The sequence below is a fragment of the Phascolarctos cinereus genome, unplaced genomic scaffold (genome assembly GCF_003287225.1).
Source record: "Phascolarctos cinereus isolate Bilbo 61053 unplaced genomic scaffold, phaCin_HiC Scaffold_9;HRSCAF=440, whole genome shotgun sequence".
NCBI lineage: Eukaryota > Metazoa > Chordata > Mammalia > Diprotodontia > Phascolarctidae > Phascolarctos > Phascolarctos cinereus.
The window spans coordinates 106,790,888-106,818,730 of record NW_027556402.1 but is presented as its reverse complement, the minus strand read 5'-3'; the positions used below and the strand labels follow the sequence as shown (position 1 = coordinate 106,818,730).

General features: G+C 37.3%; 1 protein-coding gene across 4 annotated transcripts in view; it reads right to left on the bottom strand.

The window, feature by feature from the left end:
• The window catches only part of LRBA (LPS responsive beige-like anchor protein), a 760,465-nt gene that overhangs the window by 7,814 nt on the left and 724,808 nt on the right, over window positions 1–27,843 (bottom strand). For all 4 annotated transcript variants that reach the window (XM_020994027.2, XM_020994028.2, XM_078148462.1 and 1 more), the window contains 3 exons: window positions 27,077–27,244; window positions 7,635–7,736; window positions 4,495–4,691 (listed from right to left, as the gene is read on the bottom strand). In XM_020994027.2, the coding sequence (XP_020849686.1) occupies window positions 4,495–4,691; window positions 7,635–7,736; window positions 27,077–27,244 (467 nt within the window). The remainder of the gene's footprint in view (window positions 1–4,494; window positions 4,692–7,634; window positions 7,737–27,076; window positions 27,245–27,843) is intronic.

The following is a 27,843-nucleotide window of genomic DNA, read 5'->3' as shown; positions in this document are numbered from 1 at the left end:
GGCAAACCCAGGAGTGCTACATAAATATTAGGTGATACTGTTATTATCATTGTCACTCCCTCTCACACATGACAAACCTTCAGGTACTTGAAGATAGCTATCATGCCCCTACACTAAGTTTTTTCCAATCTAAAAACAACAAAAAAACAATCCAGTTCTTTCAACTCATCTTCATATGGCACGTGTTTTAAGATCCTTAATCATCCTGGTTACTCTCCAGTTTCTCACCATCATTTCTAAACTGGCACCTAGAGCTAACCACAACATTATGGATGTGGTCTGACCAGGGCAGAGCAGAGTCACCTCCTTATTCCTAGAAAAATGCCCCTCTTAGGTATGGAGTCAGAAGCCTGGATTTCAAATCTTGCCTCTAAGGCCTCTGTGACCCTGAGCAGGTGACTTAATCTCTCTGTACCTCAGTTTCATCATCTGTAAGATGAAGGGTTTGGACCCGGTGGCTGGTATGGTCCCTGCCATCTTGAAATCCATGATCTTACGAATTAGATTTTTCTTTTTGGTTGAACACATCATTAACTTGTAATGTATTTGCATCCTAAATGCTGTGAGAGACCTCTTATCAAGCCAACAGAAATAGGCTTTATCAGAGAAACTATTACTTCAGGAATAACAACTACCCTGAAGAGTGAAAATGCTAAAAATGTTACTCTACAAAGTTCCACAGACCAATCCTTTGTCTCAGTCAAAAGGCAAAGACTACTGTCACACAACCAGTTTTAATACTGATTTTGCAATAGACTTTATCAAGAGGCAGAGGAGTTCAAATACCATTACCCAGCTGGGATATACTGAGGGACGTACAGAGCGGTATCATGAGAAGAGCCTTGAAAAATAAGTCTCTTAAAATCTTGTTGTGAGTCTTTTAATTAACATCACATACCTGTGGAGTATACTCAGGACTAGGAATTCATCTCTGAGTGATCTCATCAGCTCCAAATGGGGTTAACCAACAGTGCTATACAAATAATTCCAAAATTTGCTGATCCAGCCCTCACCTCTCTCCATTAGTCGATCATCACTAGTGTCTGTGAGACCCTTATACAGGCAACTCATACTTAATACATCCAAACCAGAACTCATCTTCCCCTCAAAACCCAACTATCTCATGGCTATCCATCATCCCTCTAGCATCTCCATAACCTCAGAGTTATCCTCACCTATTTTTCCCTCCTACTCCCTTCACCCCGTCAGCCATCCCCCTCCCTTTCTCCACTCATATTGGCCACCACCCCATACACAGGCCCTCATCACCTCTCATCTGGACTATTCTAATATTCCCCTAATTGGTTTCCTTCTTCCATCCATTCTCTGTTCCGTTGCCAAACTGATTTTTAATAAAACATGTCTGACCATAACACTCCTATGCTCAAAGAATTTCAGTGGCTTACTACTGCCTATACAATAAAATAAAAACTCATTCAATTAGCATTTAATATGTGCCTGCTATGTATATGCCAGGCATACACAGACAAAATTGAAATAATCCCTGCTTCCAAAGAGCTCACATATCATCTGGAAAAAACAACACACACACACACACACACACACACACACACACACACAGAATAAGTAAACATACACATAAAGTACTTTTCAGGAGGTGGTTCTTAGTAACCAGAAGGATGGGATAGGCTTTGTAGCAGGTGGCATTTGAGCTGAGCTTTGAAAGAAGCTAGGGATTTTATAGAGCAGGAGGGATGGATGCCATTCTGGGAATAAACTGTGGAAAGTCATGGAGAGGAAGACGTAACATCATACACAGAGGAAAAGCAAGCCAGTCAGGACAGAACACAGTGCAGTCAGTCTGGAAATGTGGATGGGAGCTCCCGAAGCTTATTTAGCAGAGGAAGGGGGCTTGGTCAAACTTGTCTGTCAAGAAGCATTTCATAAGCACTTACCATGTGCTAGGTACAATGTTAGGCACCAAGAACTCAAAGAAAGGCAAAACCATTCCCTGTTTTCAAAGAGCTCATAGTTCTCAAATGTTGAAGGTGACAAGTACAAATAAGTACCTAGAAGATACACACAGAATAGATGGAAGGCAGGTGGCAGGGAGACAGGGGAAGGCCTGAGTCTTGAGGGAAACTAGAGAACAGAGGCAGTGCAATCCAGGAATGGGGGGTAGCCAGTGAAAACAAGGAGATGGGAGAGGGGAGTGTCATGTGTGAAGGTGCAAGTTGGCCAATGTAGCTGGATCACAGAATATGTGAAAAAAGCATAAGATCACTGGAAAAGTAGGAAGGGACCAAGTTATGAACCATTTTAAATGCCAAATAGAGGACTATTTATTCCTAAAGGTAGTATGGACTTACTGGAGTTGAGTGAGTAGAGGGGACGTAATCAGAAGAATCCCTTTTGTAGTTGAGTGGGGGATGGATTGGAGTGGAGAGAGACCTCAGATAGGGAGACCAATGGAAAGGCTACTGCAATAGGCAAGGTGAGAGGTGATGAGGCCTTGAACTAGGGTCATAACTGTGTGAGTGGAGAGAAGATATATACAAGAGAACAATGTTGTGAAGGTAGAAACAAGTTTTGGCAATGGAGTTGATCTGAAGGAGCATGAAGAACTAAGGATGATATTAAGACTGCAAGCCTGAGTGACTGGAAGAATGATGGTATGCATGAAGAACTAAGGATGATATTAAGACTGCAAGCCTGAGTGACTGGAAGAATGATGGTACCCTTAATAATGGGGAATTTCTGAAGACAGAGGGATTTGGGGAAAATAGATATCCCTGTTTTGGACATGTTGAAATTGAGTTGACTATGGGACATTCAGCGGAATTGTAGCTCAAGCCTGATTATATGATTATATGGAGAGCTCAGAATCATTTGTATAGAGAAGGTAATCGAACCTAGTGAATTGATTGAGATCACAAATGAGACAATGTAGAGGGAAAAGCTAAAAGGACCAAAGAGAGACCCTTGAGAGACACACTCACAGTGAGTAGATATAACATAAAGAAGCAGCAAAGCCTACTGAGGAGGGGTCAGAGAGATAGAAGAACCAGGACAGAGCAGTGTGTCACAACCCAAAAAAGGAGAGACTGCCTAGGAGAAGAAGGTGAACAACAATGTAAAATGCTGCAAAGAGGTCAAGAAGGATGAGGTTAGACCATATTAGATGAGGTCAGAAGCCACACTGAAGACAGTTTAGAAGTGAGTGAGAAGAAAAGTGGAGGTACCACGTATAGATAGTGACAAAAGAGAGGAAAGATGTTGGCAGCCATGTGGCGGGTGGATTGGAGATGGAAGAGACTTAAAACTATAAAGACTTAAGACTATGAACTTGGAGACCACTTTCTGAGTCTATTGCAAAAGTCCAAATATGAGGTGGTGAAGATCAGTAGTACGAGGCTGGCTCAGTGAAGAGGAGCAGGGGCAGATTTGAGATCTGTTGTGGTCCTTGGTAGAAACTCTTCCGGCTTCTGTTGAAAACTCCTTGCAAACCAGCTCCAGCCCATAGTTCTCTGCTGATTTCACATGGCTCTCCCTTATTCCAGGAGCCATCCTGGTCTGTCCATAATGCTCCATCTCCTTTGTCCAGGTTGTACCCTAGACCTGGAATGCTTTCCCTGATCACCACCTCTGTCTCTCAAATCCCAGGCTCCCTTCTGGATTCAGCTCATTCATCATCTCCTTTATTGAATTCTCCTCCCTCCTATTGTTAGTGCTCAACACTGAAGTAACTGTGCATATTTTTAAATGTACATGTCTGTGTACATGCTATTTTCCCCAGATAAACATAAGCTCCTTCAGGGCAGATACCATTCAGTTTTTGTTCTATCCCTAGAACTGAGGGCAGTTCCTGATACGTAGATGCTTAATAAATGCTTGTTGAATTCATTTGAATTTTTATTCCATTTTTTGATAAAGCAAATGTCCAGAATCAAGTTATACCTGAGAGTCTACTTCCCATAACATGGGAGCTTTAATCTCAACACCAAAAACAAGTTTTACATTATTAAGCAACATCCAGGTTAAGAGCCAACACTGATGCCAGATGGTTCTAATCACTGTCTCCAAAATCATCACCAACCTGAGAGAGTAAAAATATTTTCTTTTTTTTTTTAAAACCTGTTTCACCAGACACATAAAGTCTTTTTACCTCTTTGTGCTAATTTAGAAAAATAATCAACGAACTTTACCTAACAAAATCTGGGTAGAGATACTCAGAGCAATTCAAAACCATTTCATCACCCTTTAAGTAAATCTGACTGCTGAAGCTCCATGTCTGCATTTAGGAAATTATCTTGGATACACAGAATTCCCTTTGATTGATGCAGTTAACACAGCTGACACATGTAACTATGGTTTCTGGGAGTCCAGGCCTGAAGCACAACTACCTAATTCCTTTACTTTTGAACAATCTCAGAACTTTCAAGCTTCTCCCATAAACATTCTCCCCTCCTTGCTTAGTTGAAACACACCTGTAAATAATACCTGGGCTAGTGAAAGAATACTTTGAGTACTCACCCTGATCTTGTCGTCTGTTTCCATGGTGGCCTGAAGTTTTCCATTCACACTGAATATACAGAAGATGCCATTTTCATAGTATATGACACAGTGACCCTCTCTTGAAGCCTGTATGAGTTTTGGTCTCAAGCAGTTTTCAGGACCCTCCAGAGTCCTTAACAAGTCTCCATTCATAGAATGTATAAGGCATGGTCCTTCTGAAGAAAGAAGGGAAGTAAAAAGCATGAATGATCTCTCACAGCCACCTGCCAATAGAATGTTAATAATTTCTTTTCAAACTAAAGGACAGGTAGTATGGGAGACTGCTTAGATGAATTTAAAATGTGATTCTAATCATTTAGAGTAGTAGTGAATAGAATGGCAAAGGAGTACATTCCTTATAAAATTATAGTTCTGCTCCTTTTGCAAACTCAAAATGATTTTCTGAAATAGGCCTTTTATGCTACCCTTCAGCAAAATTAATAATTAGGTTTTTCTTGTGAATGCAGCCAAATTTAAACCAAGCCTGATTTGAATCTTGAGAATGTATTCTACAGGTTTAAAGTTCCATACTATAGCTTTAGAAGACTATATACATTAAAACCAAACCAAAATAAGAAAAACTACTATCACTTTACATCTAAATTATTTGTGAAACCCTTGCTTCTAAGCCCTTTTAAAGATGCCACAGCATTCATCAAGATCCCACTAGAAGCCGCCTTCTTTCTGCGTCCTATTCACGAAGTTCTACATTTTCCTCATTAAACACACAATAAGCTGACTGAATTCACTATTGCAGGAATAATCTGTAAATGCATTCCATTCTGAACTTTATGTAGGACCAAACCATACACGACACTAAAAAAGGTGATACTGAACCCTTACAACTGATGTCAAGGAGCACAATCATGCCCTCTTGGCAGGCACCAGATGTCCGGCTAGCTAGCACACACGTCAGACCCAGGATGGTAATTCTTGTCTCCCTAAATCTTCCCTTTCACCTTTAACCCCAAATTTATCATATCTAATCAGCTTTTTAGCTGCTACTCATCAAGCGCCCCCCGAAGATGCTCCTTTCAGCTCCTCCCTTCTTTGGTTTCCTCCTATCACAGAGCTGTCTTCCTATTAGGCCATCAGGCAAGTCTAGAGAGGGATTCTTGCTACTATTTCCTTTGTTCCCTCTCCCTTGGAAATGTCTGGACCAACCACCAGAGTCTGCCTTCTTAACTGCAGGTCTGACTCTTGCTGCTTCCAAGCAAGTAGTCTTATTATTTTCTCCCCCTGTAGTAATTCATGGCTAATTATGGGGCTGAACTTTGAAAAAGTTAAGAAAGGGACTGGTTGATAAAAGCCTAATATATATAAAAGCCATATATTCATGTACAGAGAAGTACAGTTTTAATGTAGATAATAGTTTCATATAGGAAATGCCTGGATGAGGAAATTTAATGCAGGTTTAATCTTCTCTGCAACTTGGAGAGTTGCACTGAGAGGTTAAGTCACTTTCCCAGGGTCATTACAGCCAGTTGTGTTAGAAAGGGGCACTTGAACCCAGGTTTTCCTGGGTGAGGCCAGGTCTCTATTCACTACACCATGTAGGTCCATGAGTGGAAGAACTGTACTCAGGGAATAATAGTGTTAATGTTAAGCCACTTGGTGGTTAGTTTAAAAATATCTTAATAATTCTTATTGATTTAATAAAATTCAGTAGTGTAAACCTAAGTAACAAATAATTCACTTTGGCTGTATAAACAGTGAAATGAGGAAGAATTCAATAAGCAAGCATGGGTACATACTATGTGTAGAAATGCAATACTAGACACTTGAGAAATGTTCGTGTGACGAACCAGAACAAAGTCCTACTTAAATCAGGAAGGTAGAAACGACAGAAGATAACCCAGTCTCCTTGCCCTGACTGGATTAGTCAAGGGCCACATCATGTGTAGCAGCTCTCCTTGCTCAGTTGGTTCTGACTCTCCATGACCCCATTTGGGGTTTTCTTGTCAGAGATACTGGAGTGGTTTGCCATTTCCTTCTCTGAGCTCATCTTATAGATGAGGAAACTGAGGCAAACAGGGTTAAGTGACTTGCCCAGAATCACACATCTAGTAAGTGTCTGAGGCCAGATTTGAATTCAGGAAGATGAGTCTTCTTGACTCCAGGCCCAATGCTCTATCCACTGTGCCATCTAGCTGCCCTGATGATATATAAACAATAGCAAAAATAAAGAATTTTTGTCCCTAGAGAGAAAAGTAGACACAGATGGTTGCCTGCTATTCTGATATTTTACTGAGTTTACTTTGATAAGAATAACAATATTTTTGTTCCTCCCCCAATTTTATTTATTTATTTTTTAGTAAAAAGCATGTATCCTGGAAATAGTGACTCTCTCTACCTTTTTCCTTAACTACAGTAAAGTCTATAAGTTTTCAGTTTCCTCAATCAGAAATTACTAATTTGTAAAGTTTGATCTATAATCTAATTCCATTCCCATATAGACCAAGAACTTTTGCTTCCTAGGAATGAATTAAATGATTAGGGCTTAGAAATAAGGAGGAGAGGGGAAATCTGATAGCCATAGTACTCCTATCACCAATAACTATAGCACTTTATGGTTATGGACTATGGGCTCATTTTACTCACAAACTCCTAAACAGTTAATAAATGATTCTGAAAACAATCCAGCTGGGGTAGACTAAGCTGATTACCTCAAGGCTACCCTTTTTAGCAAGTCAGATGAAGAGAAAGAAAACTGGCTTATAATTCTTGCAAGAGCTAACTTAATCTCTAGTAGAAAAACTAACAAACTGGAAGTTGTGAAGTTATGTTTCTAATTTTTCTATTGACTTAATGGATATTGCTTTGGATACAACAATTATCACTTTGGATTAAGAGAGTAATTGCATTGAGGTATCTAAATAAACTTAAGCTTATCTTTCTACTGCTACTGCTGGACTAGTCCTGGTATGTGGTAACTAGAACAGGCCAGGGCAGGGGTATAGCCACACTACAGGCCATTCCCAGGGAATCCAGTGGGATAGGATAGAGGCAAGATGGTTCTCCCTGTGTCTACCTCAAAGAAATGGGAAAAATTCATATGGGCATTATCGTAAAAAACACAATGAAATAGACATATTGGTGCAGGTAACCACTGAGCTTACCTTTAGAACCACTTATTACTAGGCCAAGTTCAGCACAAACTGTAGCACAAGTGATCTCATAGTCATGGCCGGTCAAAATAACTCGGGGAGTGGTCATTTCACCTTCATTGGAAAAGAACAAATTGATTAAAATGCATCTAGGGTTTTTATTTAAAAAGAGATGATTTTTAAAAAATTCTATTATTCTACTCCAGGTGTTTGCATGTACTTTCAATGCACAATTCAACAAAATTAAATCATGCTAGTCCAAAGGCACTGAACAAAATATCCAAATTCATGTTTCACCCAAACTCAAAGACATGGCTTTATTTTATGGACCAGACCTTGCTTAATCTCAAATAATCTGTGCAACTGGACTCCTTCCTTGATCACCAAGTAATAATTGTTGAAAGCTTAAATGTACTAGCCATAAGACCAAGCTAAATACATCAGAGCTAAACATCACCTTCCTGGAACCAACATTCTTAAATAAAGTAATAAACAAATATTCAGAGTACAAGTGAAAAGCACTTTCAGAAAGGCATAAAACAAGCCTCTTGATGAGATGGCATGGATGTAGGCTCCTGATTCTAAAATTCAGTCTGCCCTTCCCTCAGTTTGAGTTGTTAGCTACTTTTCAACACGTTTCAGAGTAAGACCTGACTCTGGTATCTGGTGCCCTACATGCCTTACACAATAAAAACAGTGCATGCTGAGGAAGAAATCTGCTGCTGATGACTTCCAACCTCTATTCTACTGCTTGATCAAACTTCCTGATAGGTTTGCTTCCTCCTTCCCCCTGCTTTTTTTTTTTAACTTCCATTCTACAGAGAGTACATGCTCATATGGGTTGCTACAATAAAATGAGAGTAAGCTACCAATAAGATAAAGTCTTAATATAAATTGTTTTTAGCCATGCTCTAGAAAGCCAGTGGGCTGGGTAAAATGCAGATAAGTAAAAAGTATGAGGTAACAGGAGAGAGGAGATAGGAGAATTTTTCCACATCTTTTTCCAGGATAAAAAAAATCCCTATTAATCTCCTCATTAATTTTTATGTAATGTCTGTCATTGATGTGGAACCCAAACTACAAATGGTCATTGTGCAAATAAAACCAAAAGACCACCAAAAAGATGCTTGGTAATTAAGTCATTTAATCTAGGTAACAGTCAGTCTAACAAAAATGTGGTTGCATGGACAATCAATATATCCTAAATAAAGTAAGCTGCCTTAAAACCAGGGAAAGACTGAATTTCTAGGGTTCCCTAGAAAACTCTATGCTCAGAAAATGACTTGTTAAAGAAAGTACTCCTTCCTACCTTCATACGCCAGGGTAAAAGGCAAAAAGTGCTCAGCACAAGTGAGTCAATATGCAACAGGGTAAATTTTAAATTCTCTGTTTCCTTGATTTTAAATGCCACATTACACGTCAAAGGTAAACTTGACTTGGCCTAAACCACAAGGGCAGGGGGGTGGGGAACTGGGTCTGAGGATGCTGTATCAGAGACTTTGAAGTTCCATCCACATATACCTAGTAGAAAAGAGGAGCATGAGGACTCCAAATGAAGCATGTCAGGGGATCCAATATAGAGGCCTGTAGGAAGAGGCAGGACAGTGACTTGTAGAAAGGATGGTTGGTCAAGTACAGATGACACTAGATGACCTATAGGATCCCTTCTAATGCTGAGACTCTATGATTCAGACACTGCAGGACTAATCCAGCCTAATTTTTTTGTTTTTGTTTTTTTCCAGTTGTTGGTCTATAAAATAACAGCATCAGAGAAACATCTTTTGTAAACCAGTTCACAAAACTTTTACCATTGCAGGTCTTAATCTACTTAAATGCTATCAAACTGTCATCTAGATGTCATCCGCTTTCAATTCTGAGCACCACATTTTTTTTTTCAGCTAGGCAATAAGGTAAAGTGACTTGCCCAGGATCACACAGCTAGTAAGCGTTATGTGTCTGAGGCCGCATTTGAACCCAGGTCCTCCTGAATCCAGGGCTGGTGCTCTATCCACTGCGCCACCTGGCTGCCCCTGAACACCACATTTTATTTATTTATTTTTTTGAATACCACATTTTAGAAAGGACATTGGTAAACTGGGGTGGGGTAACCAGAATGGCAAAAAACCTCAAATTCATGCCAAATGAGGTTGAAGGAAAAAGAATGCTTAAATTGAAAAAGAGAAAAATCAGTGGGACATGACAACTGGCATCAGACAACTGAAGGGCTACCATGTGGAAGAAGGTTTAAGATTAGACTCATTCTGTTTGGCCTCAGAGGGAAAAACCAGGGCAATGGGTAGATGCAGCCAGGAGGCAAATTTAAATTTGTTATGAAAAACTTGTTTAGAGTTTTTTGGTTCCCTGGGAAGGAAGTGGCTCTTCCCCTCCCTAGCACAGACTAGATGACAACTTGTTGGGTAAGTTGTAGCAGGGGACAGAGAGGTGTTGAAATAGATGGCCAGTGAAATCCATGCTAACTCTAAAACTCTGTGGTCTCATGAACTGAATTTTTTAAATTAAATTTTATTTTTGAAAATTAACAAGGATTTTGTATCTTTCCTACCTTCCACCCCCTACCCCCACCCAAGAAGGGGAGAGGACAGTCAAACAAAAGCTTTTTTTTGTCCATCACCTCTCTGTCAGTAGGTGGGAAGAATTCTTCAACATCAGTGCTCTAAAATCATGATTTCTTATTATATTGATCAGAGTTCTTTAGTCTTTGAGTTATCGCTTTGTACAATGCTGTTGTTAGAGTATACACTGTTCTCTTGGTTCTACTCACTTCACTATGCATCAGTTCATACAAGTCTTCCTAGGTTGCTCTGAAACTATCCCCTTTGTCATTTCTTATGATCTTGTGAACTTTTAAAAATGGACTCTTCCTGTATCACTTCTCCTATCTTTTTTCCAAGTACTACTCCCTGCTCCCTATACTCACTAAAATTCAATGCCACAAACATTCATGAAGGACCTACTATATACAGAATCCTTGCTAAAGCACTGGGGGTACAAAGACAAGAATCACAGAAACAGATTTAGAACTAGAAAGGAACTTAGAAGTCATCAAATCTAACCCCCTGAGATTTTACAGCTGATGAAACTGGGTCCAAGAGGTTAAGTGGCTTGCCTAAGGGATTTTAACCTAGGTCTTCTGATTCCAAATCAGGTATGGTTTCTGACATATCACACATGCCTCACTGCTCTGCGGGAACTTACAAGTTTCTTTAGCCAACTTACTAGGGCTGCAGAGTGTGGATAGTTCCATGGCAGAGCATTTAGATATTTTATCAATCTTTAGTTTAGCTTGTGTTGGGGAATACTGATCTCGACTCCAAAAGTGGGGAAGTAGGGTATATCCATAGCTAAATATACAGCATGTCTACAGGTATGTGGCATACCAAGAATGGCATTGCTACCAGCATGCTCCACAGTGCTATACACGAAAGACTGACTATAATGTTATGAGCTAAAAAACTGAAGTATCCATGAAAGCATCATGGAATGTTTTTGGAACTTCTGACAACCTCCTTGGGTAAGAGCCAAGACAAATTTCATACTGTACCAAGTTCAATTCTCTACTGGCTTTATGTTCTATATAACATGGCTCTAGTTTAATGCTTTCTGCATTAAATAATGTTACATAAACCACTTTATTACTCTCCTAATGTTTGGTAACAAAGGGAAGGCCAAGATTACATCCCAAGAGAAGAGAGGGAGAAGTGGAGCAAGTTGCTTGCTGACTTTCATCTGATTCAAGTTTTCAAACTTCACAGAATGTTTGAGTTGAGCTTCTCATACCACAAAACAATTCCTCTTCCCCTTAAAACAATAAAAAAGGGAGTATCTACAAAATACAAGCAACTATTAGAAAAGATGTTGGTCTAGTTAGTTATATGTGTCAGATTCAAAACTAGGCTGACCAACTTCTCTCACCTCCCAAAGAGAAATAAATATGCTTATAATTTTTATTTGTAAGAATTACCTTATACTTTTCCTTGCATTCTTCTCTCAGGGGCTTTTCCATTTCATGAAAAAAACAATGTTGTCTTTCAAATTGCCATCTAGTTTTATCAATCGGTAACCTTTTATCAAGAGTAAAAATCATTATGTTCTAAGGGATATATTTTTGATGTGATTATCTCTTTTTGTTTTCATAAATCACCATTTTATGGGCATAGTTGGATGGAAAGGGATTTTTGGGCCTAATTTCCTCTATAGAAAGCCAAAAGTTTAGGGGTAGAAAGTTGATGGTGAATGTAAAGTCCTAATTATGGGCTAAAGACAACAAAGGACACATGGATGGAAATGAACTAAAAGGAAATGCTTAGCTTTATCACCTCACTTAAACATGTCAATGAATAAAATAAATAGAATGATTAAAAAAACACCCATGTTAGAGCAATATCTGCAAGTTTCTACTACAGTACTTCTTGATGTAGAACTCCGAGACATTATTTTTAGCTTCTGACTTAAAAAAAAAAGTAGCTTTGTGATTTCATTGGTATGGAGAGCTTCTAATAATAAACCTTCTCTACCTGTGCAGAATAATAAACCTTCTCTACCTTCTCTGTAATCAACAGCCTTGGAAATCTGCCTGGAGTCCTGAGAAGTTAAGTGACTTGCCCAGAGTCATACAGCCAATGTGTTGTCAGAGGTGGGATCTAGGTTTTCTGGACACTGAGGCCATCTCTTTATCTACCACCCAGACTGTCTCTCACTTTTCTTTGTCTTTTTAAAAGAGATTACTTTTACTAAGTATAATTTTATGAACAAGAAAACTCCAAAGTAACAATTTTTCTTGCAATAAAGCAAGATTTAAGAAATTCTCATAGTTCGTATTTTATAGTTAGGTTATGATTCCCAGGATGCCTGAATAAACATCATAAGCTGCACTATTTTAGTAAACTTACAATCATGGCTCAGTAAATACGCATAAGACTTCAAGAGGTAGTATGAGTGAAGGGATGGATGGTTCTTCAGAATTCACCTTTACTGTTTACACTGCTATTTACCAAAACGGCCTCTTATCATAAATCCTAACCTTAGATTCCAATTCTTCAAACCTCGCCTTCTTTTCCTACATGATATAATATCTCTTTTGGGAGTGGGTATAAAATGTTTTTCAGAGGAAATGGTTTAGTGTCTTTGCTTGGTAGAAAAGTAAAATTTGTATTTCTTTGGTGTTCAAATCTAGTATTCTTTACTCATGTTTCCTGATCATCAAGCATCAGGATAAAAATTATGTTCGGTAGAGCTCTCATTAATTCTGATATACCAAGTGTTTCCAACATTAACATTTCAGTTTCTTAAATAGACTTGTATCTTTCAGGGACTCAAATGTGAAACCTCACCAGACACTTTTAGAACCAAATTGAAATTGAAATGAAATTGTGAAAGGGCAAAGGAGATAATCACAAGGCTTTAAAAAAGCAGATTGTGCATGTGGCCCCCAGAAATTTCATCCCCACCCCCAACTTAACAGCCAAATTGTTAGGTATGACCCCGAAGTTCAGCACAGTCCAGGTGATAACCCCCAGGAAGGCGAAGATGTTTGTGTGTTGAAGTTCCAAAGTCTAATAACATTATAACATTGTGTCATAAAGTTCCAAAAGTAACACCCAGTAACATTATAGCAGTAATCAGCCTCCTTAAATCTGCTACTCTCAACTATTTCTATAGATCACTGACATGGTTACATTTAGAAACTAATGTCCTTGAAATAAGATGATGTCAGCCAGATTTTTCCTCTTCAAAGAAAACTAAAACAATCATGATCTCTTCCTGAAGTTTCTAAATAAATACAGAATGGGGAGGGGGGAGCACAAATCTGAAAAACATCAAGTTGATTCTTTTGATAAAATTTTCCACTTTTATGGGACACAAATTTTACCTTTGCTTTTTTGAGAAAGTAAGACCTACTTGAAAGCTGATTGTAAAAGCATAATAGAACTCTTTTAAGAAAGCTTTTAAAGTGATACAGCTGCAAAAAAAAGTCATGGTTTTCAATACAGCAAAGAGAAAATTTTATTTTGCCACTAGTTAAGGGAACACCACTTCAATTCCCTCCCCCTTTTTATAAGGGGGAGGGGGAAAGCCTGGGTGGGAGACAAACTTTTAGACCGCTTTTGAAAAGCAGGGGAAATAACTTCAAAGGAAAGGAGGCCTTTGTCCCTTGAGCAGGTTTACGACTACTGATGCAAATCCCAACTAAAGGCTGAAAAGAATACTCAGTGCATCTTTATGGAGATCCTTAAAGGAAGATGAACAAGTCAAATGAGATTAAAGATATACCAAATCCTGCCCTTAATACTAGGACACAAGAGTTGTCCAGATGTGCTTTTCTCAGCACAGAAGCCCCCAGCCTGCCAAAGCCTTGCCCACTGCCAGCATCTCCTCAGCTGCAGCCTCCAGCCCCCACTGCCACCTTCCCATTCTTGGAAGCTTTGATGAAAGTCCTGCTTTTCTGAGTGTTAGTTACAAATTTCAACAATAGGTGGCTAATTTTATCTTCTCATTAAAAGCCTCATCAAGCATAGTGTCATTCTTCTTTGAGGGACTCCAACTTAAAAATTATACCTCTCCAAAAAAAAAAAATCAGTAATTTCTCCAGGGCTTCAAGATCAATTTGCTTAGGAAAGCTACCTCTTAAGGCAGTACACTGCTCCTTACCTGGGTAAAAGTGTATGCATATATCTATATAGTTATATACACATACATACACAAATAATATTGGGGAAGCACATAAACTCTTCAGAAAGAATCATTAATTTCTTCAAGGGTTTGAAAAACACTTCTTGGTAGATGGTGCTATTTCTTTATTGGTCAAAAGACACAGAAGCCATAATAAATATCATTTTAAAATGAAATCAAACACCTTATTTTAAAATCATTATTTCCCAAAGAGAAACTCATTCTGAAAGCAATAAGGTCCACCCATTTCTACATTCTCAGTCCTACTCTGGAAATTTTTGTTTACAACTTAGTAATGAATGATTTCTTGCTCTTCAATTTTTCTCATAGGAAATTTTACATTAACATGAATTCTTAGGTGGCCTTATTTTATATGGTATCTGGATGAATTTTTAAAAAATCCTAACCATTAATAATTTTCAAATCATGCTTTCATAACTGTAGAGGATTTATTATACCTTCATGTAAAGTTATACTTCATAATTCTGAGTTCCAGATAAAATGCAAATTCTCTTAGTTGCCTTACCAAAAGAATTATTATAAAAGTATTTTGTTAAAAAAATTTAAGAACAATTATAGCATTCAAAAATAGCACAATATAATTTCTTGAATTTTAAAATGGGTAAAACAACTTTTTTTTGTTTTAAAAATTATCCGATCATAATATTGCTTGCCTTCTCAGTGGGTATGGGAGAAGTGGGAAGGAGGGGGAGAGAGAGAGAATTTGGAATTCAAAATTTAAAAAGAAAAGAATGCTAAAAATAAATAAATAAATTGAAATGTTAATTATCTCATCAACTCATCTTCATAGATTTAGTTCTTAAAACTACAATATAACTGTAAAGTAAAAAGAATACAAATCCTTAACTAAATCCAGTTATAAAATGAAACTGCCTGGTGCATATGGATAATAAACCAAAAAAATTATACATTGTAGTACTATCTGGTATTTAATTCTTAAAAGTATGTATGCCTATCAAAAGATGTTTTGTTTCATATTGATAACACTTTGCATACTTCCAAAATTCACATAAAACAATGAACGTGAGACTTTAAAAAAATATGTACAAACCAGTACATCAAGCCAGATGAAAGAACTGGCTCCACCACAGTAGGAAGGGGGGCTCCAAAGGAAATATTTTTCAAAGCTTCCATACCAGCTGTATGCAAGTCGTCAGTGTCCAAGGGAATTTACACGGCTATAACTTATTTAGTGACAAAACAACAATAACAAAATCCCCTCAAAATCTGAGAAGTGTTTCTCCTCTTATGGCCGAGATTTTTTCTTTTCTTGTCAATATGATCATCCTAATTGCGCTCTAATTTTTACAAGGTGCCTGAATGGGCAAGCTTTAAAAGTGCTCCAGTCTCTGCTTCCTTTAGGGATGGCAAGCTTCTCATAATCTGTTTAGACACTTCTGGCAAGTTTCTCTTATGAACAAAAACTACGCTGGACTATAAATGCAAAGGAAGCAACAATGCTTTGCCCATTTCAATGGACCTCTTAACCAGTAGATTTGCTTTCTTTCTCATTCTATAGCAATGGGATCTAGCTCTAAGAGGTCATAAGAAAATGTGACAGTAGGTTTTAAATGAGGAAATCTGCACTTGGAGTAAGCACGCACTTCTCCAATTATATTCCACACCGGAATGTGCCCTATTCAAAGTACGGGGGAAATCTCATTGCGTGGAAGACAAAAAAAAAGTTCTGCACATTAAAATTATTTTTAGAATGTCTGTTCAGGTAACACTAAGTAACAAAATACTAAAGAAAGCATTGTATGTTTCACAACAGCCAACACTAAATCCATGACTGTCACCCTATGATCTTCTCAAGTCCTTTGCTAAACCATTGGACAGGTTCTGCTCTTCAGCTCACCCTTTCCTTATTCATCCATATGCATCCAAATGCAAAATACTGCATTTATTAAACATCTAGGGTATGGAATGTTGGGCTGAGTGAAGTGAAAAATGAAGTCTAGGTAAGAAACCTGTCTTCATGGAGCTACAGAATAAGATACAAATACAGACAATGTGATGAATGCATTTAAGAGTGTGGGGGGGTATCGTTTTGAGGTTTTAATTTTCCTTAACTATTGGGTGAGTTAGGCAACATTTTATGGAGGAGGTCACACAAGATCTGAATTTTAAATGATGGATGGAACTCTGACAAACATAGGGAGGAGTTATGTTCTAGGTGCAGAAGCCCTGTGAACACAAAGACCCCAAAGCAAGGGAAGTAGAGAGCTCATTTGTGTGCGTTGTGGGATTTGTCTGCTTTTCCTTGGGGGATGGGAGGGGTAAAACAGAGATAACAGTCCAATCTGTTGTGTAGTAATAAGAAACAAGTGTGAAAAGAGAGGATGGCTACAGATGGCAGGGAGCTCAAATACCAGGCAAAAGGATCTGAACTAGAGGGAGTCATTCAAGATTTTTGAGCTGAGGTAAAATGAACAGATTTTTATGTAAGGAATACCATTCTGCCAGTGGTATGATGCCTAGACTGAAGTGGAGAAGCAGAGGTGGAAAGACACATAAGGAAGCTATTACAGTGGCTCAGGTAGGTGAGTTGATTATACTTGCAGTTGCTTGTACAAGGTACTCCCAGTGGAAATAGAGAGAAGAGGGCGTGAGGAGTTGAGAAAGTGCATTTCTTCTCCTTCTTTACAGAAGTGGGTGACTATGGATGTGAAACACTGTGTGTATTTTGGCTGATAGATTGATTAGCTTTGTTGAATATTTCTTCCCATATTTAAAAAAAAATCATCATTCCAAGGACAGGGGAGGGAGGAGAAAGATGTTAGTGATTAGGACTGCTAGGAAGTGCTGTGGATAGAATGCCAGACCTGGAGTCAGGGAGACTCATTTTCCTGAGTTCAAATCCAAACTCAATTACTTACTATCTATGTGACCCTGGTCAAGCCATTTACCCTGTTTGCCTCAGTTTTCTCATCTGTAAAATGAGCTGGAGAAGGAAATGGCAAATCACTTCAGTATCTTTGCCAAGAAAACTCAAAATAGGGTCACAAAAAGCTAAACATGATTGAAATGACTGAACAACAAAATGATTGAAAATGAAGAATTTTCCAAACTCTTCCTTTTTCCTACTTTCTTATTACTCTCCAGGGCACCATCATTCTCCCAGTCACCTAGGTTCTCAACTTAGGTACCATCCTAGAATCCTCTTCCCTCCCCCCCATATTCCATCTGGGGCCAAGGTCTGTTAATGTTACTTTAATAACATCTCTTGAATACACTCCCTTCTCTTCTCTGACATTGCAACCACACTGGTATGGGCCCTCATCACCTCATCCTTGGACTACTACAATAGCCTGCTGGTTAGTCTCAATGCTACAACCCCACCCCCCTCCAGGTCATCCTCTACTCATGTGATCCTGTCAAAGTGATCTCCTAGAGCCCAGGTCTCACAATGTCACATGTTACCACCCCACCCCCAACCACTCAATAAACTTCAGCGGCTCCCCATCATCTCTAGGTTCATATATAAAATCCTCAGTTTAGGGATTGAGAAGTTCTGTTTGTGGCACCATCTCTGACCTGGTCTTCCATTTTCAAAACTTTAGGGTTATCTTTAATTCTTCCCCTCCTCCAACAGTTTTTAGGCACTTAACAAATGTTGATGATTAAAGGCTTTTAAAGCCTTTAATAATCTCACTGCTCCCTACCTTTCCACATTCTTATATCTCATTCTTCCCCACATACACGGCAATCCAGTGACACTGGCCTCCTTGTTCCTTGAGCAAAACACTCAAGCTCCCAACTCCCAGGTATTTCTCATGCATGGAACACTCTCTCTCTCTCCTCATCTCTGCCTCCTAGCTTCTCTGGCTTCCCTCAAGCCCAGTTAAAATCTCACCTTCTACAAAAAGCCTTTACTGATTCTCCTGAATGCAAGTGCTTCCCCTTTGTTGAATTTTCCAGTTTATTCCATATACAGCTGGTTTGTACATAGCTGTTTGCATGTGGTCTCCGCCATTAGAATATGAGCTCCCAGGGATCAGGGACTGTCTTTTATCTTTCTTTGTATCCCCAGAGCTTAGTACAGTGCTTAGCACATAGTAGGTGCTTAATATATTTGATGACTGATTCATCTCTTAAAAGAGAGGTGATAGACTCAACGTGCAGAATGAGACATTCACTTTTGGCCATGGTCAGTATGGGAATTTGTTTTGCTTACTACGAATATTTGTTACAAGGATTTTTGTTTAAAGAGTTAGGGAAGTAGGAAGGAGAAAGATATTATTTTTTAAATGAGGGGAAATTGAAATGTGGGTGACTTATCAAAGAATATCAATAAAAATTTTAAAAGAAAAATAGAAAAAAGGGATAGTGTGGGACATGAGGACATAAAATCATCAACATTTGTTAAGTGCCTAAAAACTGTTGGAGGAGGGGAAGAATTAAAGATAACCCTAAAGTTTTGAAAATGGAAGACCAGGTGCCACAAACAGAACTTCTCAATCCCTAAAGTCAGAAGTTTCAAGAAATCTCTCATACCACTAGGAAAGAGATCCAGGAACTTAGATGAGAAGTAACAATTAAGCTAAGTGTAAGGTATTCCCACTTTTCTCCTATTGTCTTCAAAGCATTTTTCTCTCATTAATTCACTACTACTATGGTTCTTGACTTAAGCTTTCAATTTCGTCTTCTATCTCATTTTCCAGGTATAATATATACAAGGTATTTCTAGCAATGCAATAAAATCCTTCAACTACCAAAAAACATCTGGGTGTCCAGTGGAATTTATTGTAATGGAATTATAACCATATAACATTATTATATAAGATTTTATCCTTCAAGAAGATAATTCCTTGTTTTGGATATTCAAAATGCCTTTTCACCAACCCATCTACTAAATCATACATAGTCCTTTGAAATACCTTCTATTCAGCATCTTTTGCAGATTTCTTCCATGGGGACATATGGAATTCACAGCTGTACATTTAGATCAAAGAACTTTAAAGCATAAATGGAACTTTGAGAACATGCAGTCTGACCTTTTCTTTTTAAAGATGAGGAAACTGAGGCACAAAGGAAGGGATTTAATCTCCTTAAGCAAACTACGCAGACCGTTGGCAAGTTTGAAGTCTGAAAACTAAAGGGGGGGGGATAAGGGAATAAGCAATTATATAGCTCCTACTATGTGCCAGACACAGTGCCATGCACTGTCTTTTCCCCCAAATCACAGCTGAGCCTCTCAGCAATAGGTGCTGTTACTATCCTAATTTTACAGTTGGGAAAACTGAGACAAACAGAATTTAAGTGACTTCTTCAGGTTCGTACAACTAGTAAGGGTCTGGGGCCAAATTTGAACTCTGGTCTTCCTGACTCCAGGGCCATCACTCTAAATATCCACTGAGCTCCTAACTGATAAAACATTCTGTACAGTTTGAATAAAGCTCTGCAGAATGATAGGCCACGGGAAGGAAACATCATAATGCTTTAAATGTTGCATGTTCTAAAGCTCACAGCAATAAGGTCAGAGATTCAGAGCTGAAAAGAGCCCTTAGTGGTCCTCCAGTCTAATCCCCTCAGTTTATAGCTGAGGAATCTGAAGCTTACAGGGGTGTGATTGGCCCTGAGTCACACAGCCAGTAGTAGGTGACTGAGACACACACTAGAGTCCACACTGACTCCAACACCAGTGTTTTTTCTATTATACTGTGCTACTTAGGTTTGTCTAAAACGCCTCTAATGCAGGAGCTGGTCAATGTTTAGCAGCTGGCTCTCTGAAGAGAAATAACTGCACGAAGTTAAGTTTAATCTGCATTACTAACAATTTCTCCGTCACTTTCTCAAGTACAGACAATCAACAAAGCAATAAATTAACCACTGATTTGTGGCATGTGGCGATTTCTAAAACAGAAATGTTCCCCCTGAAAATGGAACAATTGGCTCTTGGGAGCCACCTTGGAGCTGACTCCAGCATGCCTGCTGAACCCAAACTGCTCTGATTCTGAAGGAGCCCATCTCAGGGCATAGGGAAGTTACATTTTTAGAATGATGAATAACTAAAAGCAAAGACTTACACGCACTTAGCATTATTTAAGTATAATAGTGTCCTTTATGCTGCTTCATAAGCCTCCATAATAAAAGCTGACACACGAAAAGACAAATGGGGGGGGGGACAATTTTTGGACAGAGGGCTAGTCTTAGAGTAAGGAAGAACTGGATTCAAATCTCACCTTTGGCACATAGAACTAAGGACCAGCCCCATAAATCCTCAGTACTCCAGGCAAATCTTTGTGACTAGAAATTCTCAAACAATTGCTGATCTGCTTTTGGATGGAGGTAGTTTCCTAAAACTGAACTCCTACCTCACCCCTCAAAAAAAAAGTTTTATCACTGAATTCCTTTAAACACTGAGTTTCTTTGACGTGTTTAATAATTATTCCTCTTTGCTTCTGACTAGCTGGCACACAGTTTCTTCTATACTTAGAACTAATTTTTTGTATGAAGCCATCAGGGCCTGGGAGAACTCAAGATGACTTGTGGCTAGATAATATTTGCAAGGAGGTAAAGGCAGTGGTGGTAGCAGTAGTAATAGCAGCAGCAGTAGCAGTAGGGAGAAGTAGTCAGAACTCAAGTTAACTGAAGATCCCTGAGAAAAGTATTTCTAGGCAAGCATTATAAGATCAAAATAACTCTACATATGACCTTTGTGTTAATACTTTTACAGGAAAGTTGGCAAAAAAATTTGAATATTCTACTGGTAATAGTGTAGAAATTGAAGAAATTAACTTATAAATGTTTGCATTTGAAAAAAATTTTTGAGACACTGTCACAATTATTATCCAGATTTTATAATAGATAGATTCCCTTTTTACCATTTCTTTTCTTCCTTTTCTCTACTCCCACAAAAAAGAAAAAGAAACATTTTGAATTCAGAGTCTCATCATCAAATGTACGGTCAGTACACTTTTCTATTTGAGAGTCTTTTAAAAACACTGTTAAATGGACTACAGAGAATTTATACCTTGCTGTTTTTCTTGTTAATTCTAGAGATATTTTAAAATTAAATTTCCAATGTGAGTATAAAGAATCGACCATACAACTTTTTCTTCAATATTAATGTTTGCATATGAAGATAGTCACACAAAGTGTCAAATTTGGAACATAAATCATTAGCTCCTCTGTTCTTGTAGTTATATAGCTACAACTTAAGGGCTGAATGGTATGGTCATTTTTTTTCTGCAACTAAACAAGGTAAATAAATATGATATATTGGTACATCATCCCACCACTCTGCATATGGTGCACATTAAGGGTGTATTCATTTACCATATGAATATAATTCCTTTTACCACATCTACTCTTAGTTCCAAGCAGTAAATATAGAGTTGTTTTGCCTGGAACTTGAGGGCCTGCATTACATCATCGAGCACTAAACATCTTAGACCTTCTGGAGAATTTCATGCATATAGTTTTTGTGACACCTGAACTTGAATATTGCCAACACACCAACTTGTGGAATTCTTCAAAGGAAGAAAGCAGCATATCAGAGCCCCAACACAGACATACTAATGCTACAAGGGAAACTATAGCTATAGCTGTGATGCACACTTAGCTCTTTCAAGAACCAAACCTCACTGTGAATGAGGGTGTCTGGGATATTCTCTGGCACAAAAACTTGCTACGTGTTTCATGTCCTTTTGTTAAAATCACAAAACATCTAACACAATTAGTACAAACTGGAATCAAGTCCCTTGGATAAGGCTGTCATCTCTAACTCCTTTTCTAAAGTGAAGTTCAACCAACTGGCAGTCTTATAACTGTTTCTTTTTAGAACATTTTTGAAAAATACGTAGATATAATACTTGCTGTCCCCTCTGAGTCAAGTATGAAACAAAATTGTCCATATTTATAAATAAAATAAAACCTTAGCTGGTTACAATTCTGCAAAGCAGAAAAAAAACAATCATTTTTATAATGGTAAATATAAATTTAACAACACAAAAAAGTGCCATTTCCATCTTATTCCACACAAAATATACTTTGTATGCCAACTTTTTTTTTTAATGCACACCTGTTTTATTTAGCAGATTTCCCCAGGTATTAGAGGCATTAATTTTCCAGTGATGGCCAGTAGATGGTGCTCTAAGACACCTACTTCTATACAGTAATAATTGTTAGTTTCTATCCAGCCATTTTTTGGCAAGACAAAGAATAAGGATTTATCAGTAGCTTCAGTGAAAGATATTATGTTTTACCATAAAAAGGACATAATTCCTGCATATGTGCACAGAAATATACATATGCATAAGCACAAACACCAAAGCACCTAGTAAATAATTCACACCTGGACATATTATACCACCACTTTTCTCATAGAGTTGATGTGCAGTACATGTGCATATCGGCAGTATTTATGTTCGTATGGTAAGATCATTCTAAATTCATTAAAAAAAAATTTAGAATGCCCGAAAGTTAGAACTCATTTTTAATTATAGGAGGAATGTCTCATTAGGGGAATGCTGGTAAAATTAATAACAGTAGGACTTACGGTAATGACTTAAGTGATTGATGAGAGTACAACAAAATGAAGTTTTAGACAGAGAAAAAACAGGGCAGCTATATCATACAGTACTTTAAAAAACAGCTCTGTGGTCTGTTCTTTCTAGCCTTATGGTTAATAAAAACTTCTTTCTAATTAATGGTGCTGAAATATTTTTTAAAGAACAGAATCATGTTGTGATGAAAAAAAAAACACAACTAAAATAGTTGCTCTTTTTTCTCCCAAGCAGACGCCATTCTCATAAAGCAGAAAGCTGACATAGATTAGCATGTCTGATTGCAAAGAAAAAATAAAATAAAATGCCACCTTTCAATCAAATCAAAACCAGAATGTGCAAATGGAAAACTACTTTACTGAAATACTGTGCACACAAATCTAAGTCACAACTTAGCAGTCTATGGATGTTTGTCTCTAAGGCTAATCACCTGGGGATTAAAATGCACACACACCCATTCACTAAGTAAAAATAATTAATGGGCTTTAATTCTTTAAACAAAGTTTATGTTGTTTTGTGTTTTTATACGTGAAATAGTTGTAAATAATAGCAATTACTTTATACTTTGTCATATATAAGGTACATATTGACATTTCATTGCTTAAAATATCACAAATTACAGTATGAAAACTTTGATGATTATTTCAACGGCAATTAGAGATATGGCATCTAGACCTCAATAACATGAGAAAAAGGGGCTACTCAGGAAGAGCAAGCCTCTCTCTGGCAGTGCTCTCCCTCGTGAAAAAATAACTAGTAACAAAGAACAAATGTGAGATGATCCATTTATATATCAAAGCTCTGTCTAATTAATTTGTAACAAGTACACATTATAAATTCAATTTATAGCTTATTGTTCTATGTGTTTAGAAAAGTATTTTTCACAGAAGTTAATATCATGCAAAGACAAAAAATTCTGGTAGATGTGAAAATGTGATATTTGCAATGTAATAGGCCAATTTCATTAAACACAGGGAGCTGTTTTTTTTTGAAAGCCTAGAGTTGTTATATACAAACCTTATCCAATATGAATTAGTTTGACTTTGCCCAGATGATATACATATTAAAATTGGGTAGCATGTTATTTTTCATTCTCTCTCTCTGTTTCTTTTTGTTTAAATAGTAATAAAGCTATCGACTTTACAAACTGCACTAGTATTAGATTTGGAGACAGTGAAGTGATAGAAAGAAAAAAAGAGAGGCATATGGCCTGAGTAAGTAAAATTAAATTTCCAAAGCAGACTTATTCTCTTGACTTTCAAATTGGAAAAACTGCTCTATAACTGAATGAGACCTATAAAAAACTGAAAAACAACAGGCCTAGAGATTTCTTTCATGTGCTTTTTTACCATGTAGGAAGGGAGGAAACTTTTAACTCAATAGTCTAAGTAAAACAGGTTATTATATACATCTCTGGGCTATGTATTTATTACTGCAGATTTGGTAAAAAACACATACTTCGGATCACACACATTAGATATTAAAGGAGAAAACACAGACTGAATGTGCAAAAGTTAAAAAATACTTATCTAGCAAAAATACTTATCTGAAAATCAATCTGACTTCAGAAATTGTCAGTGGTGCCATCAACACAATAACAGGTACTAATTATATACAAATATTTCTGAGTAGTTCATAGTATAAAAATGACATTTTTCTTTCACAAAGTATAGACTGGGACAGAAAAATAAACTAATACTTGTTCTATTTTCATTTTCTTTTTGATTCCTCAAAGTAAATGATGATTCCAAATTAAATTGAGGCATCTGATATTTTTAAAAGGCCAGAAAGGGAGTGTAATGCTATGGAGAAAGTGGTGAATTTGGAGTCAGAAACCTAGGTTTGAAGCCCTTCCCTGCCAAAGGCCACCTCTAGAACCTGGAACAAATGCTTTAAACCTGCTGGACCTTTCCTTCCTCAGACGTAAAACAAGGGGGCTGGTGCTGATGGGCCTGTATGGTCCCTTCAAGCTCCAAAATCTATAATCCTATGAAAGGGATCTAATTTACTTTGAGGAAATTAATTCAGCAAATATACACTGCCGTCTACTAGCTTTTAACATAGATCTCTTGCACTACTGCAGTATTTTTCCACATAAACATAAGGAGGAGTTAGTACTCACCACTCTCTACACAAACTGAGACTGTAGCCTACAGTGCTTTATAAGTAACAGTAATTTGGCAGCCCAGAAAGCTGGAATTTGTCTAAGTGTTTGTTTAAAGGACTTGATTCTCAGAACTATCAGATTAGAACACTGTTATTATCATTGTGATTCCTATTTTATAGATTAGGCTAATGGGTCTCTCAATGTGAGAACGGAGGTTCTTAATAATAACAAATGACATTCATATAGCACTTTGGAGTTTGTAAAGTACATAGATGATCTCATATGATATTCATAATATCCTTGTGTGGTAGGTACAACAGACTATTGATCCCATTTTATAGATGAAGAAACTGAGTCTGGTTAAGTATCTGTGGTAACCCATGTGTCATTAGGGACTTCCCAGACTTCATTATAGAATGACCAAATCCCACACGGACATGATAGTCAGCTAAAGCAAGTAAACGTATCAACCCCAAACCGTCACCCATCACCAATTCCCATCATCCCCCTTGTTCAATACAATGCTGGCAACGAAACTGGTTTAAGACAGGTAAGACCGAATAGACTTACAGGTCTTCCTAAATATCTGGATATAAATAACAAAATGACAGGCTTAGCAATTATGACAATCTAAGGTATTAATTTCTATGGGGGTAGGAAAAATGAGTTAGATATTATAGGAAGGTTAGTAACGAAAAAAAGTACAACGTACTTTTAGTCAAAATGATGCTGAGAGGGAAAAAACCCATCATCATATGGTTAACATGTTTCAACTACATGTAAAATGGAGGTGCAACAGAATTCTCAAAATTGGTCTCAAAGCACAGTACGGTATTGCTTATCAGGCCTACATACTTTAAAATTCTTGATTTCTCTAACATTTAGAGGGAATTCTCTTAATTTGGTATAAAATGCAAACATTTGCAATTCATCACAAGAAACATTTTGCTCAGGCACTACATCATACAGCTTCTATTGATTAACTTCCATAGTGTATTCATGCAAACAGAATTGGATCTGAAAAATCTGTATCACAAAATCCCTTAAAATGCTAGAATTTTGCTTACCTACAAGAGATTTAATCTCTATAAAAGTACAGATAGAGATTTAAGCACTATCTGTTAAAGTCAATGAGACATAAGATGGATTTTAAACTTGTGGCTTGTTTTCTAATTGAAAGACAAAGGTGACATAAATAGGTACTACTGAACTACTTGGGTAAAAATAGCCTGGAAACATGTGCTTACCCTAACAAAATAAATTGCAACTTGCTTTAAATTAGGAAACTGTAAATATTTAAGAGCAGTTAAAATGCTCTACCTTGTGAAATAAAAATCTAATGCTATTCCTGCAGTAACTCTTCAATGTTGTCATAATCATTTTAATTAAATTCTCATTTTTCAGGTGGTCCCTTTAATTGTTTTTTTCCTACTACTTAATGTGTTTTTTTAAAAGCCATTTCTTTTCCCCAGCTGTGTGTGATTGGTTTTAATGGTAGCTACTTCCTTTTTTGCCTTCTGTGAATTACACTTTTAAACGGTTGCACGTTTTGTGTTTTACTGCTTCAGTGTAGTTTCATAAAGAATTTTAAGGCTGTTGCTAAACATTTTCATTTCCCATCTGTAAAACTAAAAGTCAGTGAGAAATATTCCAGATTGGCCTTTTACAACCAGTTCTATTTTTTAATATATAAATGAAAGCGCATTATTACACAGATTGTGCAATAACCTGGCTTATTTCTCCAAAATTACAATTTTTATTTGTTCTTTAAAAATAAATAGGTGGCAGACAAAATAATTTGTGGCATCTCTTTTGATTCTGGGTAATTGTCAATTGATGACACATTTATATTTGCCTTGGTGGAATGCTATTTTCAGTTGGGACTAAACTTTTCAGACCTTGAGAGAAACATGGAACCCCAAAATGTGATTTTAAGCTCATGTTTTAGTCACAGAGGTCACACAATCTTAACAAGACCACCTGGACCTTCTTTATTTTAAGCTTGAGAAATTAAAATTACTTGTTAATTTAATTACCTCATCACAAGAAAGAAAAAGGTATCTACAGTAAAAATTTTATTACCAGCCACTTGTAAAAAGTTTTCTGGTAAAATAAGTTGTACTTACTGCCTGGGTTATCTCCAATTCCATTGTTTTTCCCATTCCAATACCAGAGAAGGAGTGTTGCATCTCGAGACCCTGAGAGAATGTAACAGTTTCCTCCAATGTATGACTCAGATCGGGCAAGGCAAGTGACGACATCCCAATGTCCAAATACCACTTGTATCAATTTTCCTGAAATACAAGAGATTGATTGTTGGCTACAAATGGCTGCTACTAATTAAATTTTATTTCTATATATTCACTCAAGCGAGGTTAGGAAGACTTCTTTTTAGAATCAGGTTTTGTTGGGTTATTTCTCTATGTCTTACAAAGTCACAAAATTGTCTGTCTTAAGAAATATTCTGTAATTCTGACTTCACTCATTTAGCCTGGCCTCTCTCCTTAGTTGTGATTAATAAGGGTTTACTTCACTGCATTCTATTTGTACTTTTGCAGATAATAGATACATTTAAATGCAACAGGTCATATGGGAATATTTTATAGATTTCTAGACTAGTTGGGTCATTTCTATTGTTGCTTTTTAAATAACTTATATGGCTGAAATTCATTCCATAGAGGTAGTGATGAAAAACAAACTTATAGCTGTTTATTCAAAGGTAAATTTGCAGAGGGAGAGCAAGGAGGAGTTAGGTGGAAAGAGGGAAAATCTCAATAAAACTGCAGAACACAGGGAGACTATATGTGTGTGTTTAGGATATACACATACATAGAATATGTTAAAATATATAACATTTATATGAAAATGTGTATATATACATACACACACACGC